The 22,732-nt window shown below is 44.7% G+C and overlaps 1 protein-coding gene across 1 annotated transcript in view; it reads right to left on the reverse strand.

Annotated features, from left to right (window-relative positions):
- The window catches only part of xpo4 (exportin 4), an 80,005-nt gene that overhangs the window by 38,773 nt on the left and 18,500 nt on the right, over positions 1-22,732 (reverse strand). The window contains exon 7 of the mRNA XM_079517538.1: positions 16,925-17,037. Coding sequence (XP_079373664.1) covers positions 16,925-17,037 — 113 coding nt within the window. The remainder of the gene's footprint in view (positions 1-16,924; positions 17,038-22,732) is intronic.

The raw sequence follows: 22,732 nt of genomic DNA on the forward strand, positions 1-22,732 counted from the left end.
GCATTGGCAGACATACAGAGATACAACTGATTTATACTCCCCAGCGTGTCGCGCCGAAAATAGCCGATCTACAAGTTAAGTTAAACAATGTTTACATTACATTCAGGTATTCTCACCTTTTTCAGAAAGGTGTTTGAGGGGCGCTAGCCCCTCCTATGCCCAGCTTTGTGTGTTTGTGTGTGTGTGTGTACCCCATAGCGATGATTTGATTGGCGGAGCAATGTGTGTACCCCATAGCGATGATTTGATTTGCTGATTATGTGGTACACGCAGAATTGAGGATAAAAAGTGAGGACAGAAAAGTGACGGATGTGATTGGCTTGAATGTGATGATGTACACTCAAGACACTTCCCCCGCTGCCACCCTTAGATCTCCATATATGGAGCTGACCTGTTCTGACATTCCATGTTGATCTGACCTCATCAAACCCTGTACACTCAAGACACGCTCCATATATGGCCAGTACAGAATTAATTACATATGTTGATCCAACCCCCCATGCCAAAGCGCCAGCGCTCGCCCAGCAGTCTGCTGTCAGCCAGGCGGATGCATTCTCACTTCTCGCGCTCGGGTGGCAAAAGCTAATATGAGGATCCTAATAAACAATACACAATAGACAAGGTGTCACACTGTAATGTTGTGAGTTATGTAGAGTGGCTATTTACAGTACGTGAAACAACGCTCAAGCAGATATAAATCAGGCTATGACAGCTAGAACAGTGGCTAAAGAAGGGCAACTACATGAGAGAGGAGAGAGAGATGAGAACAGGGTTAGAGTAGGGTGGCCAGAAAAACTGTACTGTACTATCCTATATTACAATTGAAAACATGTGCCCAAGCGCACGCACAGGAACAAAAGGCACCAGCTACTACGTCACTGACACGCTGCAACACGCTGCAACACACACTGCAACAACACACTAACACGTCACACACTTACCCTCCGCGTCGTTGGTTCCCTATCTCCTCATGTCGCGCCGCACGGCCACACTCGACACCAGCCGCGTAAAAATTGTCATCGCACTGCCACTACAGCCGGCTCCCGTCCACACTCGCAAACAATATCAATATCAATAATAAACACAAACACGCCACAAGCACCGACACCCCCGCCTAATTTCTTGCCACGTCTATGAAAACAAGCACAGAAAAAATGCCATTCAACACGCTACTTACACACACTACCACTCGCTTACAATACGCGGACCTGGCAACACTACATTCCCTCTCCCATTGGCTCACAGCCCACCACGTGACCCACACAGGGAGGGAGACGATTGCGTGATGCTTCTATGTACAGGATTCTATAGGTCACCACTTTTGGTGTGACACACACACGGCTTCTGTTTACTAGAAGAAGAAGAACTACACAGCGCACACTCTGATTCTAACTTGGACACTTACCATAATGCTAACACGACCGCGTCGACACCTGCCGTGGTACAAGCGGGACAAACCCAGGCGCATATATGGATACCAACAACAACACTACACGCACACGCGCGCGCTGCAACAACAAACAGCTACGTACAGTGTGTGTGTGCGTGCGTGCGTGCGTGCGCGGGGGGGGGGGGAATTTGGATCGCCTCGCGATGCCGCGACAATGGCACTACACTACACAGGGCTCGCCAGTGCCACTACGTACTCGCATTTGCGACTTACAATATCACAATATCACCGTGCGAATTGTAACATTCACTTTGTAGCACCGCTGCGACTACACAATCCAAACTACTTTAGAGCTACACGTTGCGCCCTTTACATCCACAACAATGTGTCACTCTCTCGGTTCTGCACCGCTGCTGGACAAGTATAGCACTGTCGAAGGCAGCGCAACTACTCCCCCCCCCCCCCCCCCCCCCCCCACACACACACACACACACACACACCCCAGAGAGGGAGGAGAGAGAACAGAGCGAGAGAGAGACAGAGCACACACGTCTTCACGTAGGAACACAGAGACAAACACAGCGCTTTCCAGTCCTTACCTTTTCTCTCACATTGTTTTCTTAGCTTTGTGACTGACCAATGACAAGCAGATTGTATTGTCTGCAAAGCAACTATGTGTCTGTCACAAATAAAAGTTCTGTCCTGCAAGCCCATGTCATGTCAACACAGACAAGGCAGCTGTGCGCGCGGTGACTCCTGCAAATTACACTGACCCAATATTATTTTGTACAACCTAGCAAAGCATAACATATGATGGAGAATAGGCTGCTCTCTCTTTTTACAAGACATACGCCATTGCATACAGGTTCTCAACCTTTTTAATTTCAAGGACCCCCATAACTCTGACAGTAAAACCAAATGGACCCATAAGAGTCCCATTTGATTCCATTTGTACAGTAAAAAGTTATAAAACAGTCCATTTGGTTCCATTTGTACACTCTCACAGTTACACACCTGTAGGGTCCACTTGGATCCATTTGTACACTCTCAGAGTTACAGACCTATAATGGGTCCATTTGGAACCCCCTCAAGGAACCATGAGGGGCCCTGGATCACACCTTTGAGAGCCACTGCTTTCAAAAAATACATAACTAATATAGAGCATATTTGATCATTTTAATGTTAGGCTACAGATTATTTTGACATCTGAATTTAACAGAACCGCCCACGCACGACACATGCACATGCACGACGTGCACGCGCATGTCCACATCCACATGCACGCGCGCATGTGTCCTCTTTTTGCTCATTCAGAATATGGTATGCCTACACACTTAACATAATGCAAACACGCAAATTGCGCAAACGACTGCATCGACACCTGGCGTGGAACAAACGGGACCAACCCAGGCGCATATATGGATAACAACAACAACACTACACGCGCGCGCGCGCACGCGCTGCAACACAAAACAGCTGCATAAAACGCGTGTCACTGTGGACTTCTGTATCTGTGGACTTCTGTATCGCAACGCGGGGCAACGCAACTCTGGGATGAGCGGGCCGAAGGCCCGCGAAATTCTAGTGATTATACAAGGATGAAGTTTTTATTTTTAAGTGTACGGAAAGTGTTAAAATGTAAAATATGTTTTTATGTGGCCACACCCACCAGTTCATTAAGTATACCTGGTTTTCGCCTTAGCACCACCCACCTGAACTTAAGCCTCGCCCACAGCTGTTGTTGTATGATAATGGGGGAGGGGTTAGGGTTATGTCACTAAAGTGCTGTATTTCGATTGGGCCTTTTGACTCAAAGGCTTTCAGCTTTCAGGAAGAAACCAAAAATACACAGGGAAGACATATTTGAATATCCTAACAAAACCTGGGGGACTATTAGAGTAATGTTAACGCCATAGACACATACAAAACAGGTGAGACGAGGAAGACAGATCTAAGGGGACAGTGAATTAGGGGCCTTTTGATGGCAGAGAGAAGGAGATGAGACTGAAACAATGACAGGCACAGAGAATGCGGTGGAGAGAATGAGGGACAAAGGGCTGTTGGCCATATTTGGACAGTATTCGTTTCCTGATCCTGAACGTCTGCCATGAGCCCAGACGAGGACTGACAGGATTCAGGAAGTTTTGTCATTTCATATACATGTACAATATTCAGGATTTGAACTGCTGTAGTTTGTCATTTCATATACATGTACAATATTCAGGATTTGAACTGCTGTAGTTTGTCATTTCATATACATGTACAATATTCAGGATTTAAACTGCTGTAGTTTGTCCCTAATATCTGGACGACTTTTATTATCGCTAGGATATTTTTTTTTACCGGTTCTGCTTCCGCGTTGTGACATCATTGAATTTTTCCCTCCGTCCACACAATTTTAGCGGCGTTTTTCTCGGAATTGAAGCTCAAATTGAGGTGATCATACAGAACATCCATGTTTTAGGAGCTCAATAAAAATTCCCTGCGACCTCGCGGTGCTGTATTAGCGCTACCGATGAAAGGGAAAGTAGCTACCGGCTGCCACACAAATGATTGATTGTTACTTCCGATTCACCAAATCAGCTGGTGGGCTCTTCAAAATAAGGGCTTATGGCTGAAAAGTGTGGCGTGTGAGAGCTAAACTTGACATTAAACGTGGCACTTCAGGTGTTAATATATTAAAGGACAACTACATTATTGCGAACGCAGTGAGCATTTACAATGAGACCCAGCATATCCTGTCTGTCTGTGTGTGTGTGTCTGTCACGCTGTAACACCACCCGCCCACCACCAGAGGGCGCAGCTGTATCACACACAAAAACACACACACACATGCACGCACACACGCACGCACACACGCACGCACGCACACACACACACAAAACTTAACTTAAAAAAAACTTAACTTAAAAAAAAAACTTAACTTAAAAAAAAACTTAACTTAAAAAAAAACTTAAAAAGGAAAACGCGCACACACACACAACTTAACTTAAAAAAAAACTTAATTTAAAAAAAAATCTTAAAAAACAAAAAAAAAGAGAACTTAAAAAAACCCTTAAATTACGTAATTTATTCTAATTGTTGTTTTTGCAATTTACGAGCTGCGTTCGCTTCCCGCGTTCGCGCGTCTTACTTGTATTAAAAGGACAGCTACACCAATTTTCAACCTATCGTAACGTTTACTACGTCTGCTGATACATGAAATTACTTAATAACCTACCCAGAGACTATCCTATCCTATCCTGTCTGCATAAGTCAGAGACCGCCAATGGAAAGCAAAAAGAATGGGAGAGGCGATCACAGAGCCACAGAGAGAGGAGAGGCGATCACAGAGCCACAGAGAGAGGAGAGGCGATCACAGAGCCACAGAGAGAAGAGAGGCGATCACAGAGCCACAGAGAGAAGAGAGGCGATCACAGAGCCACAGAGAGGAGAGGCGATCACAGAGCCACAGAGAGAGGAGAGGCGATCACAGAGCCACAGAGAGAGGAGAGGTGATCACAGAGCCACAGAGAGAAGAGAGGCGATCACAGAGCCACAGAGAGAGGAGAGGTGATCACAGAGCCACAGAGAGAGGAGAGGCGATCACAGAGCCACAGAGAGAGGAGAGGCGATCACAGAGCTACAGAGAGAGGTTAGAGGAATGGGAGAGGCGATCACAGAGCCACAGAGAGGTTAGAGGAATGGGAGAGGCGATCACAGAGCCACAGAGAGAAGAGAGGCGATCACAGAGCCACAGAGAGAGGTTAGAGGAATGGGAGAGGCGATCACAGAGCCACAGAGAGGTTAGAGGAATGGGAGAGGCGATCACAGAGCCACAGAGAGAGGTTAGAGGGGACAAAGAAGGAAGAATTAGAGAGAAAGAATGAGAGGAGATGACAGAGAGAGAGGGGATATATATATATATACATATATATATAGCCGGAGACAAAGCCTTGTGTCTGTGCTCCTTTGGGCTTGGGCGTCTCCTCTTTCTGTTGTTTCAAATCAACACCGCGCTTCCCACTTATGCTGCGTAGGGATGGAGCTCGAAACCCGATACCCGAAAAAACCCAATAACAAGCTTGAATTATCCTCTTTCTATCTGCAAAGTGTTTGTTTCATAAAACTACTACTACTAGCTACTTCCTGTCAAGAAATACCTTGCAGGTGAAGTGTCAGAGTTTGGAAGCGCTCGTTATGGGCCATTGAGTGATATACAACGAGCACTTCCAAACTCCAAAACAATCACCAATCAGCAATTCATTTCTTGACGGGAAGTAGCTCATAACATGTCTACGGTGGATTTTTATGAAACAAAAACTTTACAGATTGAAAGAGGATAATCCAAGCTTTTCGTACAGCTGCAATGTTGGTGAGTTTGACGTTGTTTTCTGTTTGAATGAATGGGCTGTCAATGGGACATTGCACCTAGTTAGCACCTTGCTGGCAAGATGGCAGCCGTGTGCATGAAGTCAATTGTATCGATTTATTTTTGCCCGGTCCGTCCGTCCGTCCGTCCGTCCGTCCGTCCATCACTCCCCGTCTATGTCTCCTTGCAACATGTCTGTCTGTGTTTGTCGTTCATTTTAGATCGGGTTATAACCGGCTGATGGGGGGGGGGGATCACACATCACGCATCACCACAGCCTTGTCAAGCCTCGGTACTGCTGCCCAGTGTGCCCACTGATTGCGTTTACTGTCTGGGACAGGAGCGGGGTGGGGGGGTAGGGGGGGGACGACGACAGGACATGCAGTGCCCTGCCTGTGTACCGTACGTACTGTACTGGCATTGTGTGTAGTCTTGCATTGCCAGACTGTTGCCTCTCGCAATTTTCAAATGCTTCCGTCATACAGTCTGGAGCAACGGTTCATGAGTAAGTGATGAAGCGGAACTGGAGCCTCCTCCCCACTTCCGTTTAGTCTTTACATGAATCCTAATATGAATAGAAATCATCTAAGCATATATAGCTTGCTGCTTTAGCAGAAATGGAAATACAATAATAAAATGTAAAGATATTTTAAAATATTCTTTCGCGAACGGAAATGGCAGCTTCCTTACTCGGGATTTCGGGAGGTGTACTGTAGTTCCAGACTCTATATTATATAGCATTCGGAGATTGTGGAATAGTTGTCTGGCTACGTGAGACACTGAATATGTGTGTATTCTACTGTACATACATACATGTATACATACATACGTGTGTGTGTGTGTGTGTGTGTGTGTGTGTGTGTGTGTGTGTGTGTGTGTGTGTGTGTGTGTGTGTGTGTGTGTGTTGTTTTCCATGTGGTTAAGCAAGTGTGCATGTGAGTGACCGCATGAGGGTTTGTAATGTATATACAGAATATATGAGAAAATGTGTGTATTATGTGTCAGTGTGAACTGTGAACGTACCATGTGAATCTGTGTGTGGGTGTAGGTGCGTGTAGGTGTGTGTATTATGTGTCAGTGTGAACTGTGAACGTACCATGTGAATCTGTGTGTGGGTGTAGGCATACGTGTATGGGTTTGTGTGTTACCGTGAGAGAGAGAGAGAGTGTGTGTGTGTGTGTGTGTGTGTGTGTGTGTGCATGCACACGGGATGGCAAGGGATGCCATGAGATAAAACAGATGCCTTTGAGGGTTTGTGTGTGTGTGTGTATTGTGTGTGTGTGTGTATATTGCGTGTGTGTGTGTGTGTGTGTGTGCGTGTCAGGGCATTCAACACAATCACACAAGCGAAGAGCGTAACACACTCAATCACGTCTCGGAGCACACTCTCTAATCAGCTTGGTGGCCAAACCTGAAACTAAACACCCCGGAGCAACTCGGGAGACAAAAAAAAACACACACCAAAGCCCCAAATTACAGCCGCGCTGGTCGGAGAAAGACAACACGCTAGAGTTATAGCGCCGTGATGGCTAGGTGCTAAATGGACGGCATTGATTGGGTTGTTTAGAGATGGGACAGATCAGTGGCGCTGTCGGGACATAAAGATTGCGGGGACATTATTTGGGCGGGGTGTCATGACTCACATTGTTGTGTATTAGCCCGTCTTGACACCTTGATCGAGTTGAGGCAAAGTAACAGCAACTGACTTGTCACTTTTTAGACCCAAATGACCCCCCCCCCCCCCCCCCTCTGGCGCCTATGGGACGGATCAAATCTCCCACGGTACGATTGTGTTGCGTCGTCGTCGCGTGGAGCTGAAACGTGTGTTCTGTGTTTATCATCTGTCTTTGTCCTCCCTCTCTTTCTGTGTCTCCCTCTCTGTCCTCCATCCAGCCTTCCTCTTGTCCTCCCTCTCTTTCTGTGTCTCCCTCTGTCCTCCATCCAGCCTTCCTCTTTGTCCTCCCTCTCTTTCTGTGTCTCCCTCTGTCCTCCATCCAGCCTTCCTCTTGTCCTCCCTCTCTTTCTGTGTCTCCCTCTGTCCTCCATCCAGCCTTCCTCTTTGTCCTCCCTCTTTCTGTCTCCCTCTGTCCTCCATCCAGCCTTCCTCTTTGTCCTCCCTCTCTTTCTGTGTCTCCCTCTGTCCTCCATCCAGCCTTCCTCTTGTCCTCCCTCTCTTTCTGTCTCCCTCTGTCCTCCATCCAGCCTTCCTCTTTGTCCTCCCTCTTTCTGTCTCCCTCTGTCCTCCATCCAGCCTTCCTCTTTGTCCTCCCTCTCTTTCTGTGTCTCCCTCTGTCCTCCATCCAGCCTTCCTCTTTGTCCTCCCTCTCTTTCTGTCTCCCTCTGTCCTCCATCCAGCCTTCCTCTTTGTCCTCCCTCTTTCTGTCTCCCTCTGTCCTCCATCCAGCCTTCCTCTTTGTCCTCCCTCTCTTTCTGTGTCCCCCTCTGTCCTCCATCCAGCCTTCCTCTTGGGGTCATTTCCCTTTGTGATAAATCTCTGTCTCTCTCTCTCTCCTCTCCTCTCCTCTACTCTCGCTTGTAGCTGAATCTTCCTGCTGTCTCTACCAACAGCTTTTAGTAAAAAGGGTATGTTTGAAAAACAAAGAAAATGTCCCGCACACTGTCAGACACTTGCCAAAATGTTGCTCTTTATTAGGTTGACGTTTGGTCGATTAGACCTTCATCAGGACAGACAAATGTACCAAATCTACCAACAGCTTTAACACCTAATCACTTAACACTCGCATGACTGTAGTAAGGCCAGGTACCACACAAGCTGACTTCAGGTCGAAAAGACCCTTCACACTCCATATTTGGAGTGTGAAGTCATGGTGCCAGTTTAAAGGACCACTTCACCACTTTTCAACCTATCTTCATATAATAGGTCCTCACTAATAATCATGAAAAAATGGCACGATTTTTTTCTACTCAGTCTGTGTCTCATAGGAGGGCTGTGGGCAGTTTAGAAACCGTCTTCCAGTGACATCATCATTAGGCAAGATTTTTTTACAAAAATATTTAGATTTTCATTATCGTGAGAACGATGGCTTCCATTTTTGCATTGCAACTTTTCAGGACTAGAAAGCCTGCAGTTTTTATTAGCTTGTATTCCCCATCGATGATGTCACTGGAGGACGGTTTCTGAACTGCCCACAGCCCTCCTATGAGACACAGACCGAGTAGAAAAAAATTGCAAAATTTTTTCATGATTATTAGTGAGGACCTATTATATGAAGATAGGTTGAAAAGTGGTGAAGTGGTCCTTTAATATAGGATTACACTTTTTTTATTTAGCCCATAATGACATTCCTAAAATAGGGTTGCCTATGGAAGTGACAGGCAAGTGTAGCAGAGTGGCTCAGAGCCTCACTAGTCTAATAGGGATATATCCCTTTGGTGTAGTGGTTAAGATGTTGGACTTTCACACGGGAGACCCGAGTTTGATTCCCGGGCGTTACACAAGCATTACATGGCGTCTCTTTGTTCATCTGAAGACCAACACATTTGCCCTAAGAGTGCCAGTGTCTGTTTTAAGGGGCGCCTGGCAGACACTTGGCAACGCTAGCTAGCTCTCCACACATATGAAAGCACTTACCGAACCGAACCCAAGGGCACCTGGGTTCAAAGCTGTGTGTGTGTGTGTGTGTGTGTGTGTGTGTGTGTGTGTGTGTGTGTGTGTGTGTGTGTGTGTGTGTGTGTGTGTACTGCTGAAGTGTGTCTGAGAAACCACTGAATCTCTAACAAGCTTCGAGGGGCTGCATTCTGTGGCTGACCGGGCACTCAAGCATTCTCATGGAAGGAAAACAAAACAAAACAAAACAAAACTTCTCGTAGGGGGAATTTCCCTGCTCGGCTCCACTATCCAACTGTCCACCTCAGCATGTTCGTTAGGCCTTGTTTTCAACTGGCTGTGGAAACGGGACATTTATAAAGAATTGTATTGCAACATTTTAGCTCAGTGGTTCTCAAACTTTTTTGAGCTCTGGACAACTAGCTTATTTTGTTAACAATCCCCCAAGGACCAACACACCCCATCTCTGTTCAAGACACTCATTGTTGGCACTCTGTATTAAATATTTGGCATGAAACAATGTCAAGTATTCATTCTGGTATTCTATGACATGCGTGTCTAATATCGGGAACACGTCACTATTTCTGCTATTTTGTACATTTTTGGAAAGAAAAAATGATTTTAAAAAAAATTGTTAAATGTTGTCAGTGATTTCTTTGTATATTTAAGTTATTTCTCATATCTGCCCTGTGCAATTTGTGATTACGAAGCCAAAAAGGCAAACATACAAATTGTAGCGTTCCAGTGTTCAAAGCGAAAAACACAATAAGATCGTTAATCGCAACTATTTGCTTGACAATTAATCATCAGCTTAAAGTTGTAATCGTGACCGCCCTATTTACAGCACCTTTAAGGCAAAAAGCTGTGTAAAATGGTCAGTGTTCAATGTTCATTTATCCATTTGTAACCACAAGGTAATAATGACCTTCTTATTGTCTTGACCAATTAAGACCTGGAATGCGTGTCACCTTAGCGTTAAAACACTTTTATTTTAGTTAATTACATTTTTATCCCATTTTGCAACACATTTTTTCACCCAGTGTCAATTATCTAATGTAATCCTGGGCGCTACACTTCCTCTGCCAACCTGGGGGGGGGGGGGGGGGGCAGCGGACTGACCACATGCTTCCTTCTATGCATGAGTATTCCAAGCTGCTTCTTTTCACCTGACAGGGGGGAGTTTCCCCGGCCGGACGTAGCGCGTGGAAGGAACACGTTTTTCCGACCAGTTCCTTTCCCCTCCATCAGGTTACAGCACTACCGACTGTGCCACCGTGACCCCGTTTGAACACTTTTAAACATTATTTGCTGTTTTTTTTTTTGTAATCGTGAAATCTTTGAAGATACATTGTTTCACAGCGAACATCTTTGCTTCTAGGGGTCCCTGGAACAAAATATTTTGAGATGGGGGTCCACGGCCAAATGGCAAATACATATCATTCTGGGGGTCCCAATTGACATGAAATAGTTTGAGAACCACTGAAATAGCAACATTAGGGTTTTTCAGAAAACCGTCATGATTCAGAAGACATATTGTAGAAACGTGTCTCAGGTCTTATTGTCTTAAGGAGGAGGAGGGACAATAGGTGTTCATCTCGGAACAGAATCAGAGCGTCTGGTTAGGACGACGCAACACTTTACAGTTATCCTCCACAGCTGACACCGGACTGCGTCACTAATGAGCGCTGGAGCCATTTAATGGCAAATTGACAGACACTGCCCTCTCTAGAGAAGGGTCTGGGCGGTGGCGGGGTGAGGTCCCAGAGGGCCTCTAAAGAGAGGGCTGAAAGAAAGGGGCCTGCGAGAGGGAGTGACTGGAGACACTCCTGCTGTTAGCGCGGCGAGGGGGCGGGGTGGGGGAGGAGGGGGGGCTAATCCTGGGGCTGGGCTCTAATCCTACCACTGGTCTGTCGTGCACTCTGACCCTGGCGACGCGTGTCTGAATGTGTACATACGCACAGAGACACACACACACACACACACACACACACACAAACACGCGCACACACACACGCTCCTGTCAGCCCTCACAGCTGAGGAGGCAGAGATGGGTGGCAGCTGAACCAGCACGGACGGCACCCCATTAAATAGAATAAACACGTCCGCGTGCACGCGGATACCGAGTACGCACATGTATCCAACTGAACTCCCAAACACACACACAACACACACACTGAATGAATTAGAGATGTTCCGATACAATCTTCTTATTTTTTTTACGGCAAATTAAACTTTTCTCTTTTTTTCTCTTTTTTTTTGACGTTGTGCTTATAACACTTACAAAAAGAGTCCCTATCTGCAGTCATGGATTACTTTGTTGGAACTCGTGTGATGGAAATAACTTTTAATGACCTGCGGCTGCGTTGAGTGGAGAGTCACAACGAACGTGGGTGAATTAATGCTCATTTATTAATCCAATAATGCTGCCCGCTGAATATAGACATAGACACACAAATCTACACTTCATTTTTTTGGACCTGGTGGTCTGATGTAAATAAATACCCTTTTCAATGTGCTCCTGCTACGAGTAGAAAGGACAACTATAACTATAAGCTAATCAAAATGTTAATTTATTCATCTGATAGTGCCGCCCGCTGAATATAAACATAGATACCGATGGATCTCCGATCTAGACTTTGTCAGTTGTCATGTATGTTTGTAGATCGGCTGTTTTGGGCGATTTACTGCAGTGTTGGGTCAGACTTGATCGTTTAGCCTAGTGTTGAATGTTTTGGTACTCGGGTCAGAATATCGGGCCCGGTTCCGAGTACTGAGTAAGAGTACTTGAGGGTGGTATCGGCCCGATACCCGATACCAGTATCGGAACAACTCTTATAATGAATGAATGTACATAAGTAATAAGGATACAAATCAGCCATGTGCGGCTGTGTGTGTGTGTGTGTGTGTGTGTGTGTGTGTGTGTGTGTGTGTGTGTGTGTGTGCGCGTGCAAAGGACACAAAAGTACTCATGACCAAATCGACAGTTCGACACAGGCACACATACTTGGAAGATCTACAAGTGAAATGTGTGTGCACACGTAAACATACATGCTCTCACGCACACGCACACACACGACAGACAGCTGACAGTATTGCAGACGCCTTACGATAACAAACGGGCCGGCTACTAGAAATACCAAAGGGACAACACACTAGATCCCTGTAAGCCGAGAACCAAAATGACATCCATAATACATACGTCTTAATGTCAATACAGACCAACTGAAGCATGTCAAACATTTTTATTCAGATGCGCGAGGTATAGGATTCTCATATCAAATCACCCATAAGCCCATTTAGGCCTGACCTCAAATTTATTTTTAAAACACTTCTAAAATCTCCAGTTTTCTGAAATAAATATTTTCACGATTTTTCAAAAATAGCAGATCTACAAGCTCGTAGCGCGCCACTCGGTGGCGCGCTACGAGCTTGTAGATCTGCTATTTTTCAATAGCTAAATTATAACATAATGTTTAAAACACCAAAAGGGGTTCCCGCCCAAAAGGGGTTAGTAGGGCTGCAGGAACAAAACTGACTGAGCATAAGATTGCAATTATTTTTTCGCCGTGATCCGTTTCAATTTCTTTGACGCAAAGGTTGACGATTCCTTTGGCATTTCACAATCTCCTGGCCAAATCTACCTCAACTTATAGTGTATAGGTCAGCAAAGATATTAACACGAAATGTTACAAATATTGAAATGACGTCAATTGGAAAAAGTGCAAAGAAAAGCAATTGAATTTATGTTGATCAAGTCAAGGTTTAAATCGATGTTCACTGAAATATAAGTGAAATGTATTAGAGGGAAAAAAATATATATATATATATATATATATATATATATATCGATGATGTCACGGGTCTCTGAACTGCCCACAGCCCTCCTATGAGACACATACTGAATAGAAAGAAATAGTGCCATTTTATCATGATTATTAGTGAGGACCTATTATATGAAGATGGGTTGAAAAGTGGTGAAGTGGTCCTTTAAGTGTTTATGAAAGTCTGCAACCTTTTTATGGCAGTCAACAAGTGGATGTGAAATCTGATACAATTTGCAATAAATTGCAGAACTCCAATATGTCGAAGAACCGCAATCTATTTGAATGGTGGTACAAGAAGGGTGATAAAACCCAACTATGAGGTTCCTGGTGATTCCCACCTCTCAACAAATTGGTCTACAGCAGTGGTTTTCAACAAGTGGTCCGGGGACCACCAGTGGTCCGTGAGGGGGTTCCAGGTGGTCCCCAGTTAAATGGAGAGGTAACCAAATGGACCGTCCTTATAGATGTTTAACTCTTGAGCATAAAATGAAACCAAATGGACCCTCCCAAGTCAATTTGGTTTAATTTTATGCTCTCGAGTGTTAAATTATATTAAACATGTGCATCACTTAATTTACAAGACGTCTACACATTTAGAGAGAATGTAGAAGAATTGTTATGTTGATCAACGTTTGCCTGTTATCTCTCCTAATGGTACCAACATCAATACAGCATGGAATTGCACAAAATCTTATCCAACGAGTCAGACAATAAAATATTCTTACGTTTTGGGTCCGAGAGGCTAAATGTCATCAAATGGTGGTCTGTGGCTCAAATGCTGAATAAATAATGGACCTTTGGTATGAAAATGGTCTAGTAATAACTGAGTTATAGCACACTGAACTCCCGAGACCTCATTAGCTCCTACTGCTTCCTGATAGAATTATCTGGGGTTGTCGTGGCGACAGATTACAATCCCAGACAGTTTTGGCTAATATCTCCTCAGCTCATAGCGCGCCACCGAGTGGCGCGCTATGAGCTTGTAGATCTGCTATTTTTCAATAGCTAAAGCATAACATAATGCTAACACCAAAAGGGGTTCCCGCCCAAAATGGGTTAAGTAAAAGTGTCAATACTGCAATGTAGAAGTACTCCATTACAAGTAAAAGTCCAAAATTCTAAATGGACTTGAGTAAAAGTACTAAAGTATTGGCATCAAAATGTACTTGAAAGTACCACAACGTTAAAGTACTCATTATGCAGAATGTCCCATGTTCATGTTTTCAAATATATAAATACATTTTGAAAATAGCAGATCTACAAGCTCACAATGCGTCGCATTTATACAGGTTTGCGACTATGACTAAAACAGATTTGCTGTCAAAATCAACACTACCGTGAGTAAAGACTGGGCTGTTCTGTACTGGGTTTTGGGTCTAAATGTGACCCTTCTCAATCAGAATCAAATAAACGCGATGATAACACAGCTGTGTTATCTGTGCAGATTATGCAGAGTTCATGACACTGTGTGTGGGAAGACATCGGAGTATAATTTTCTAAGGAACCAGATATGGGCTTGAAGGTAGGGTAAGCTTTTCTTTGGTTAGGATAAGTGTTAAAAAGCTCTATATCGTGATAGTACGCGTTGCTATGTGTGTTTGTTCGGTAACAGGAGTCTCCAACTCTCTCCAGCTTTTTATTAAACAGAAAAAGCATTTTCATGTAAGTGATGACTTAAAGGACCACTTCACCACTTTTCAACCTATCTTCATATAATAGGTCCTCACTAATAATCATGAAAAAATGGTGCAATTTTTTTCTACTCGGTCTGTGTCTCATAGGAGGGCTGTGGGCAGTTCAGAAACCGTCTTCCAGTGACATCATCGATGGGGAATACAAGCTAATAGAAACTGCAGGCTTTCTAGTCCTGAAAAGTTGCAATGCGAAAATGGAAGCCATCGCTCTCACGATAATCTAAATATTTTTGTAAAAAAATCTTGTTTAAAAAAAAGTCTGCCTAATGATGATGTCACTGGAAGACTGTTTCTAAACTGCCCATAGCCCTCCTATGAGACACAGACTGAGTAGAAAAAAATCGTGCCATTTTTTCATGATTATTAGTGAGGACCTATTATATGAAGATAGGTTGAAAAGTGGTGAAGTGGTCCTTTAAAAAAATTGGAAATGGAACACTATAAAAAATTAAGCTGATACATGGCTACTCTCTCCTGAACCTTTTATTTTTAACCAAATAACATCACTACCTTGGAGCAGTATTTTACCGTTTGCAATTAGGGACTCAAGTGATGGAGCAGTTATTTGTCATTAAGTAGGTGGGTATGGGTGACGGAGGAGGAATATTCTTTCGACAGTGGAGAAGTTGAGAGAGCCTGGGGGGTTAACGGAGCAGTATTTGGCAGCACAGAGAAAATGGCTAAAGCAGTAGTGCAAGAATTTGGCAGAGAGAGGTTGGATGGATGCTGAGGGAGAGGGAGAGAGGGAGAGGTGAGCAGTTTGTTCCACACCGTAAGCTAGGCCAGCGTGGGCCGGCCCACCTCTCTTTAAATACACAAGTCCACTACAAAAATACACAATCGTTTCACTGGGGCTGTCCTCTGGATATCATAACACAACAACAACAAAAACGGAACCTGTATAAATCAACTTAATGATGTAGTTAAAAAAACAGCTTGAAAACAGTTTGAAAAAAAAGAAACCCTCTAAACTCTCAAAAGAAACAAGTTCAAATGAGATTGCTTCGCCCCGCCCCCACTCAACTCAACTCAACTCGTAGTCCCACTGTGTCTGCCTTTCTTCATCGTAAATAAAGTAAACCATTAATGGTAAAGAATACATTGTTTAAAAGGCATTGTGATTAAGAGAGAACAACAGAGGCTAAAGAACAATATGGAAATATGGAAGAATGGAAGATGATCCAATGGCATTACAGTGGACGAAGAGGACAAATGCAATGACAATGGATGAGGGCAGAAAAATAATATATAATTCAAAACTCAAGAGAAATTATACCAGTCAGATGGACAGATTGCCAGACAGACGGACACCCAAAAAGATGGATGGAGAGTAGCCACAGTGAAGGTTAGACAAATGATGGACAGAGAGAGATGGTTTGATAGACAGATGGAACGGATAGCCATAAATAGGTGGACAGACAGACAGACAGACAGACAGACAGACAAACAGACTGATAAGAGACACAGATGAACAGAGATACAGCACATGAACTTGTACTGTACAGTAGATCTGATATTTTTGAAAAATGTTGTGCCAATCTCGGAATATATATTCTTTCACAGCAAATATTTTTAACTCAAATGGTAGCTTCTGGAAGGGGACGTATACCCTGGAACAACATGTATTGAGATGCGGGTTGACGGCCAAATACAAATAATTCTGGGCGTTCCAGAACCACTGATATAGTTTTTCTGAAAACGGTCATGATTTAGAAGACAGATTGTCTCAGGTCTTAGGGATGGAGCTCGAAACCCGATACACGACCAAACCCGATAACAAGCTTATTGAGTACCCGTTATCAATAAGCTCTGAGCTTATCAAGCCTGTTATCGAGCATAGCAGTCCATGATTAAACAATCAAGACAAGAGGCAATCAAGAAATACATCGAATCACCCACGCTGGCTAGTAAAAATGTAATCAGAATTTATTGTCGTCTCCCGTGTTTCCACAAAATAATAGAAAATGCTCAATACTGGGCTCGATAAGCCTGTTCGATAAGGTGCTCATTATCAATAAAAATGTACGAGCTCCATCCCTAATTATAAAGACACTCTTCAGTAGGAAGACGGACGGACGGAGGCAGTGTGGTACTCACGGTGAAGAAGAGGTCCATGACGCGCGTGTCCAGCAGCGCCTCTCTCCACAGCTCCGTGGGCTTGAGCGTCACGTTCTGCGTGGACTCGAACATGGCGATGTAGTGGCGCCCCAGTGACCCGCCGCACGTTAAGGCCAACGGCAGCATGGAGAGAGAGGAGGAGGAGGAGGAGGAGGAGGAGAGGGGAGGGGCAGCGTGCACACGCGCACGCACACACACACACACACACACACACACACAGACACGCACGAGCGAGCTCACTGGCACTATAAGCTGTGTTCTGGCTGTGTATTTTGGTCTCCTCTGGTGTGGCTGGCCGTGGGTATCTTGTTGTTAGTCACTCAGCAGCTTCTCTCTCTCTCTCTCTCTCTTGCTCTGCCCCGGCTCTCACCCTCTCCAATAAATGCCTCCTCCTCCTCCTCCTCCTCTGCTGGAGTTTCGTGCGCTGCCTTCTTTACAGTATGTAAGGTCTCTCGCCCTTTCTCATCAGCTGTCTCCCTCTCTCTCTACCACACTTTCCTCTACCACCACCACGTCTCGCAACCTCTTTTTCACCCTCTCAGACAAAGCAAGGCTGATGTCTCTCTCTCTCTCTCTCTCTCTCTCTCTATCGCCCTCTCTGAGTCACTGTCCTCTCGCTCACCTCTCTCTCTCTCTGTGTCTCTATACTTCCGTTCACTTCAGTACGGTTGTTCACTTTCTCGTCTTCTCCTCTCTGTCCTTTTTAAAAAAATGCCACAAAGACACTCTCTCTGCTCGGCTGAGCCACATGCAGCTCTCAGCCTATCATTGTCCAGACGTGGTCAAGACTTCTTACGAAGCCACATCACACACAAATGCGCGCACACACGCACGTACGCGCACACACACACACACACACACACACACACACCCTCCTCAACCGATGGGGGGGGTCTCTCTCCCTCCTCTCGACCAATGGCGGTGACTCCCTCTTGGATCACTCCCACACAAAACCCACAATAAACACAACTTCTGTACTTCTCCGCTCTTCTCAGCCAATCAAACGTCTCTCGTTTGTTGCCCCAAACAACACCAAATCCTCCTCATCCACGACTGCACACACACACACACGCGCACACATGCACAAACACACTCACACACACACACCTCACACTCTCTCTTGGATTACTGTAGAATCACACATTCTTGCCGCTTAGCCAATCCAAACGATATTTTTCTGCTCTCTGCTCTACAGAATCTTGAGATTCTCTTCCAGAGTCTCCTGTACAAAGCTCCCCCTCTCGTTCTGTAGCCAGTCTACATCTCTTTTCTCCCTCATTGACCTCTCGCTCTTCCTCTATTTCACTGGACCCCCCCACAGGACTCTCTCCGTGCAGTCTTGGAAAAAAGAAAATAAGCTCTCTCTTTAATTGGCCAATTGCGATTCTTCCTTCACAGTAAAATCCTTTGTCCCAATTTTTGTTCATAAAATCCCCCCCCACCCGTCTCTCTCTCTCTCTCTCTCTCTCTCTCTCTCTCAGCCTTGGCTTTGTGACAGCAGAAGGCCAGTATGAGGAAACTCCCACAGGAATGTCAGTTCAAAGCCAGGCATCGGCATCATGGGCCAGTGAGCCTATGCATTCCTCTAGAACGGACCCACAGTCACTCCCAATGCGTGCGCACACACACTTTTCAGCAGAAAAGTTGGCACCTGTCTGTGTGCGTGTGCGTGTGCGTGTGTGTGTGTGTGTGTGCGTGCACGTGAGAGCCGTGGCTTTATGAGCTCGTTAAAAATAGCCGTGGACCAACAGCAGAACTCTTGAGAAGCTCTCAGAATGGATGGTTAGATACAGACTGATGGAGTCTGCACGGTTGGATTAGTTAAGAACTTTCTCTTGTAGAGCTGAGCTGGTTTTGTTACACGTATTGTTCCCAAGACATCGCCAAGACTGCCCACACGTCTTTTTCCGCAGGAGGCCCAGGACACCTAGACACGTCTTTAAGTCCTTTTTTTACCCGATCGCTAAAATATTTATATTTGCGCTAAAATATTTATATTTTAGCGATATTATATATTTAATATTATATATATATTTTTTGATCAGAATGCTGATGTTTTGTCCTAATTTCGGACTTAACCAAGCATCTCGTTTGGAATATTAACGCTTCTAGAGAGAGATCAGACTTATTAGCGCGAGGTACTGTAGTAATGGAACATTATACCTCCCGGTTTTGGGGGGGAAATGTAAGCTTTTCAGGCATGGAAGCTTTTCTGAAGGCTTTTCAGAGTAAAATATGCTTCATCTGCTGGGCACTCTAGCACCATTATTTTGAAAAATTCCGGGACATAAAAAGTGTTAAGCGTCTTAAGGGGGTGTTTACTTTTATATAGTCTTATTCAACACCTTCTATCCCTTTGGTATTTGATTTTAAAGTTCAAGTTAGTCTTTCCTTATTTATATAGCCACACAAAAATACAGTCAGTAGCAGTCATTGCTGGAAGTGTAATGCCCTCAACAGTGCAGAGATCAAATACAAAACAAAACATAAAATAAAAATCAATACAATTATGCAATAAGTAAAACATTTATATACAATAAGTCGGAGGTAGAACTGAAGAATATAATATACTTTATAACATAATTGTTAGCAAGAGGGGGTTCTGACCGATTGAAGGTATTAAAGGTCCTTTCCATAATTTAGATGGCACGCAGTTTTGTTCCATTGATTATCTGTGTCTATTTTATGCAATGTTCTTTGTAACATTATTTCATTATTTTCATATGATTATTATTATTTAAATTGTTGACCGTGTATTAATTGTGTAATAGAATAGAACAATAGCAGACTAGGCAAATATTGGTCATCGTTGTGCCATTTTTGAACACTGAACTTTAACAGTAAACGACAGTTGAATCAGTGTTCATTTCAAATCAAAATTATGTTTAGTTTTAGTCAGTCTTTTGAATACAATTACATTTAGTTTAAATATCTTGTTTAAATATATATAAGTCTAGACTAAATATGCCTAAATAGCATACGATTTTAGTTGGCTAAATCTATAGTTGATCGACCAAAATGTATAGTTTGAGTCAACGAAATTAACACCGGGTTGAATCAATTTCTGGTCACATCCACAAGCGAGTGAGAGGATATAGGAAGACTGTGTAGATGGGGGGAAGGGAGGGACAGACAGACAGACAGACTGGGGGACAGGCTGGAGGACAGGCAGACAGGCTGGGGGACAGGCAGACAGACAGTGAGAAAAATGATGCTTGCTTCCCAGACTGGAGTAACAATGTCAGGGTCCTGTTTGAACTCTGGCATAAAACTACTGTTTACGTGGTTGAACGTCTGCCATCCAACAACAATGGCTCTGGTACGTGTGTGTGTGTGTGTGTGTGTGTGTGTGTGTGTGTGTGTGTGTGTGTGTGTGTGTGTGTGTGTGTGTGTGTGTGTGTGTGTGTGTGTGTGTGTGTGTGCGCGCATGCCTGCAGGATGAGTAATGAGTGCCGTGGAGTGACTAGGACATGTGGCTGTGGTTTGGGGGGCTGTTTTTTAAAAAGACATCACCTGCTACCGTCCCACTCCTCCCAACAGGCGTAGGAATAACTGACACAGCGCGCCGGTGACTTTTCCGACGGAAAAACAGACTGACTGACTGACAGATAGATACATGGACAGAAGGACGGACGGACAGAGGTATTCAACCGGCCTAAAATAGACAAAAATACAGCCACGCGATACGGGGGGCGACTGGCCGCAAAACATGTAATCACACCGTAGTGCTATTATGCTCGAACTGCACCTTTCTAAACTCAACGTGTTGTATATATGGAACATAGTCTCGAATCACACCTTTCTAAAAAAAAGCTATTTTTTTACCTAACCTTGCTACTACAGGGAAAACATGCACGACTTTACTCGTGGTTTGCTGTTTCTTCTATCCCTTTGTTTGCTGTGCTTGCTGTGATTGATGTTATCTATGCTGCTGCATTGTCTGAAGGAAGCCAAACAAAAATACGTTTTAATCTTATGTGCCTGTACACAAGATGTAACAATAAAGTACTTCCACCTTGCTGAAGCACACCAACCCAAAGTGAACCCAGGCAGGCAGCAGATTCTCAATGCCTCGCGAAATGTCCACCTCTGTTTTCTACTTGAAAAGGACAGACGGACGGACAGAGACACACGCAGGATATTATCCACCGTCCAGTACACACTTTTATGTACTATATCTATTATCTCGGCACATGCACGTGTCGTGCACGCAGACAGAAATATATATGCCACTGACCACAATATGCACAATACGTTTTCAACACCAGGCCATGCAAACGAAACAATCCACTCTCTGGCCAAATCCCAATATTTATAGCACTGAATGTGAAGCGCGACCTAGGTACAGAACAACACTGTACGACTCCCCGCTTCCAAGGATGCGGGAGGCCACATACAATAATCCATCATTCTTTAAGCACTTGGAACTTTACACTTTGTTGACCGGAGTCTATTTTTGCCAAATGTTGAACCGGGGTCCGGTTTGCAGTAACGGCAACTTTGTGCCGAGCAGTTCTTGAACGTAACGTAACGGGGTGACTAAAATGTTTTAGCAAGCTGGGCAAAAGACAAAATGTGACTGGTATAGATTTGAAAACAAAAAAAAACTACAACTTCTCACTGTAACAAACCTATGCTATCATTGCTATGAATAGCAACTCATTAAAATACATCTGATATCTGATTGCATTAGCCCGCTGTTGTTTCATATTTCCAATAAGCATCGGCTGATAATTCTTCAAAGCTATTATTTCAGCCATCCGAACGCTTTTGCGCGTCCGAACGGACCCTCATTTCACGAGGCCGACGGCTTAGCGAGCTTCCACGGTATCCTATATTCATTATGAGTGATGCTCATTATGGGCACCAGCCTGCGGGGCAGCAGCGCCAGACCGGCCCGGCCCTGCCCTGCCCTGCCCGCCTGCCAGTCGTCCTGTGAGGAGCTATGCAGAGGCGCGTGGTGGGGTTTAAGTGATATATCCTCCCTTAAGTCTCCCATCAGCGTCGCCATCTGAAATAACAGTCCAGGAATGCCTCTTAAACCCCCCCAGCCACACACACACACACACACACACACACGCACGCACCTCTTCTTCACTCCCTACTTATCTCTCTCTCTCCTCTCTCTCTTATCACTCGCTACCAGTCTTTTTTGTTCTCTCGCATTGTCTCTCCTTTCTCTCCATTTCTTGCTTTCTTTCTCTCTCTCTCTGCTCACTCTCTTTCTTCACTCCCCCTGGCGTGCCAAACCCCCCCCCTCCCTCCCTCCCTCCTTCCCGCCCTGTCCGGTATGTTTGGACAGCGGTGCTCAGAGATTCTTCCTAGTCTCCTCTCCCCTCGTCTCCTCTCCTCGGAGGGTGAGGGCCTCAAGACAAGCGGACTCATTTTACACCCTCCTAATCCCCGCCTTAACCTGGGGGGACGACGACAGACTAATAAGAATAGCGGGAGGCAGTATGTTTAGGGGGGAGGGAGGAGGAACGCGAGGCAGGTGGTTAAACTCAGCCACTGCAGGGCTTGTGATAAAGGAAGGGTTATTAGTTGTTGTATACGGGCAGCAGCCAGCCGGTCACTACTCATTAAAACACTTCGCCTGCAACACAGAAAAATCTGCACTGGAATTCTGCAGTGTTACTTACAGTACTTACCCACCAAAAGGGGAATTTTACTTTGAGGAACTTCTGGGGGTTAATTTTACGTCTACTCTGGTTTTTATTTAATTTTTTCCTTTATTGATAGATGTATAGTAGGTAACAGGAAACGGGGGGGAAGACACAGCAAAGTTCG

Source organism: Electrona antarctica, assembly GCF_951216825.1.
Source record: "Electrona antarctica genome assembly, chromosome: 13".
Taxonomy (NCBI): domain Eukaryota; kingdom Metazoa; phylum Chordata; class Actinopteri; order Myctophiformes; family Myctophidae; genus Electrona; species Electrona antarctica.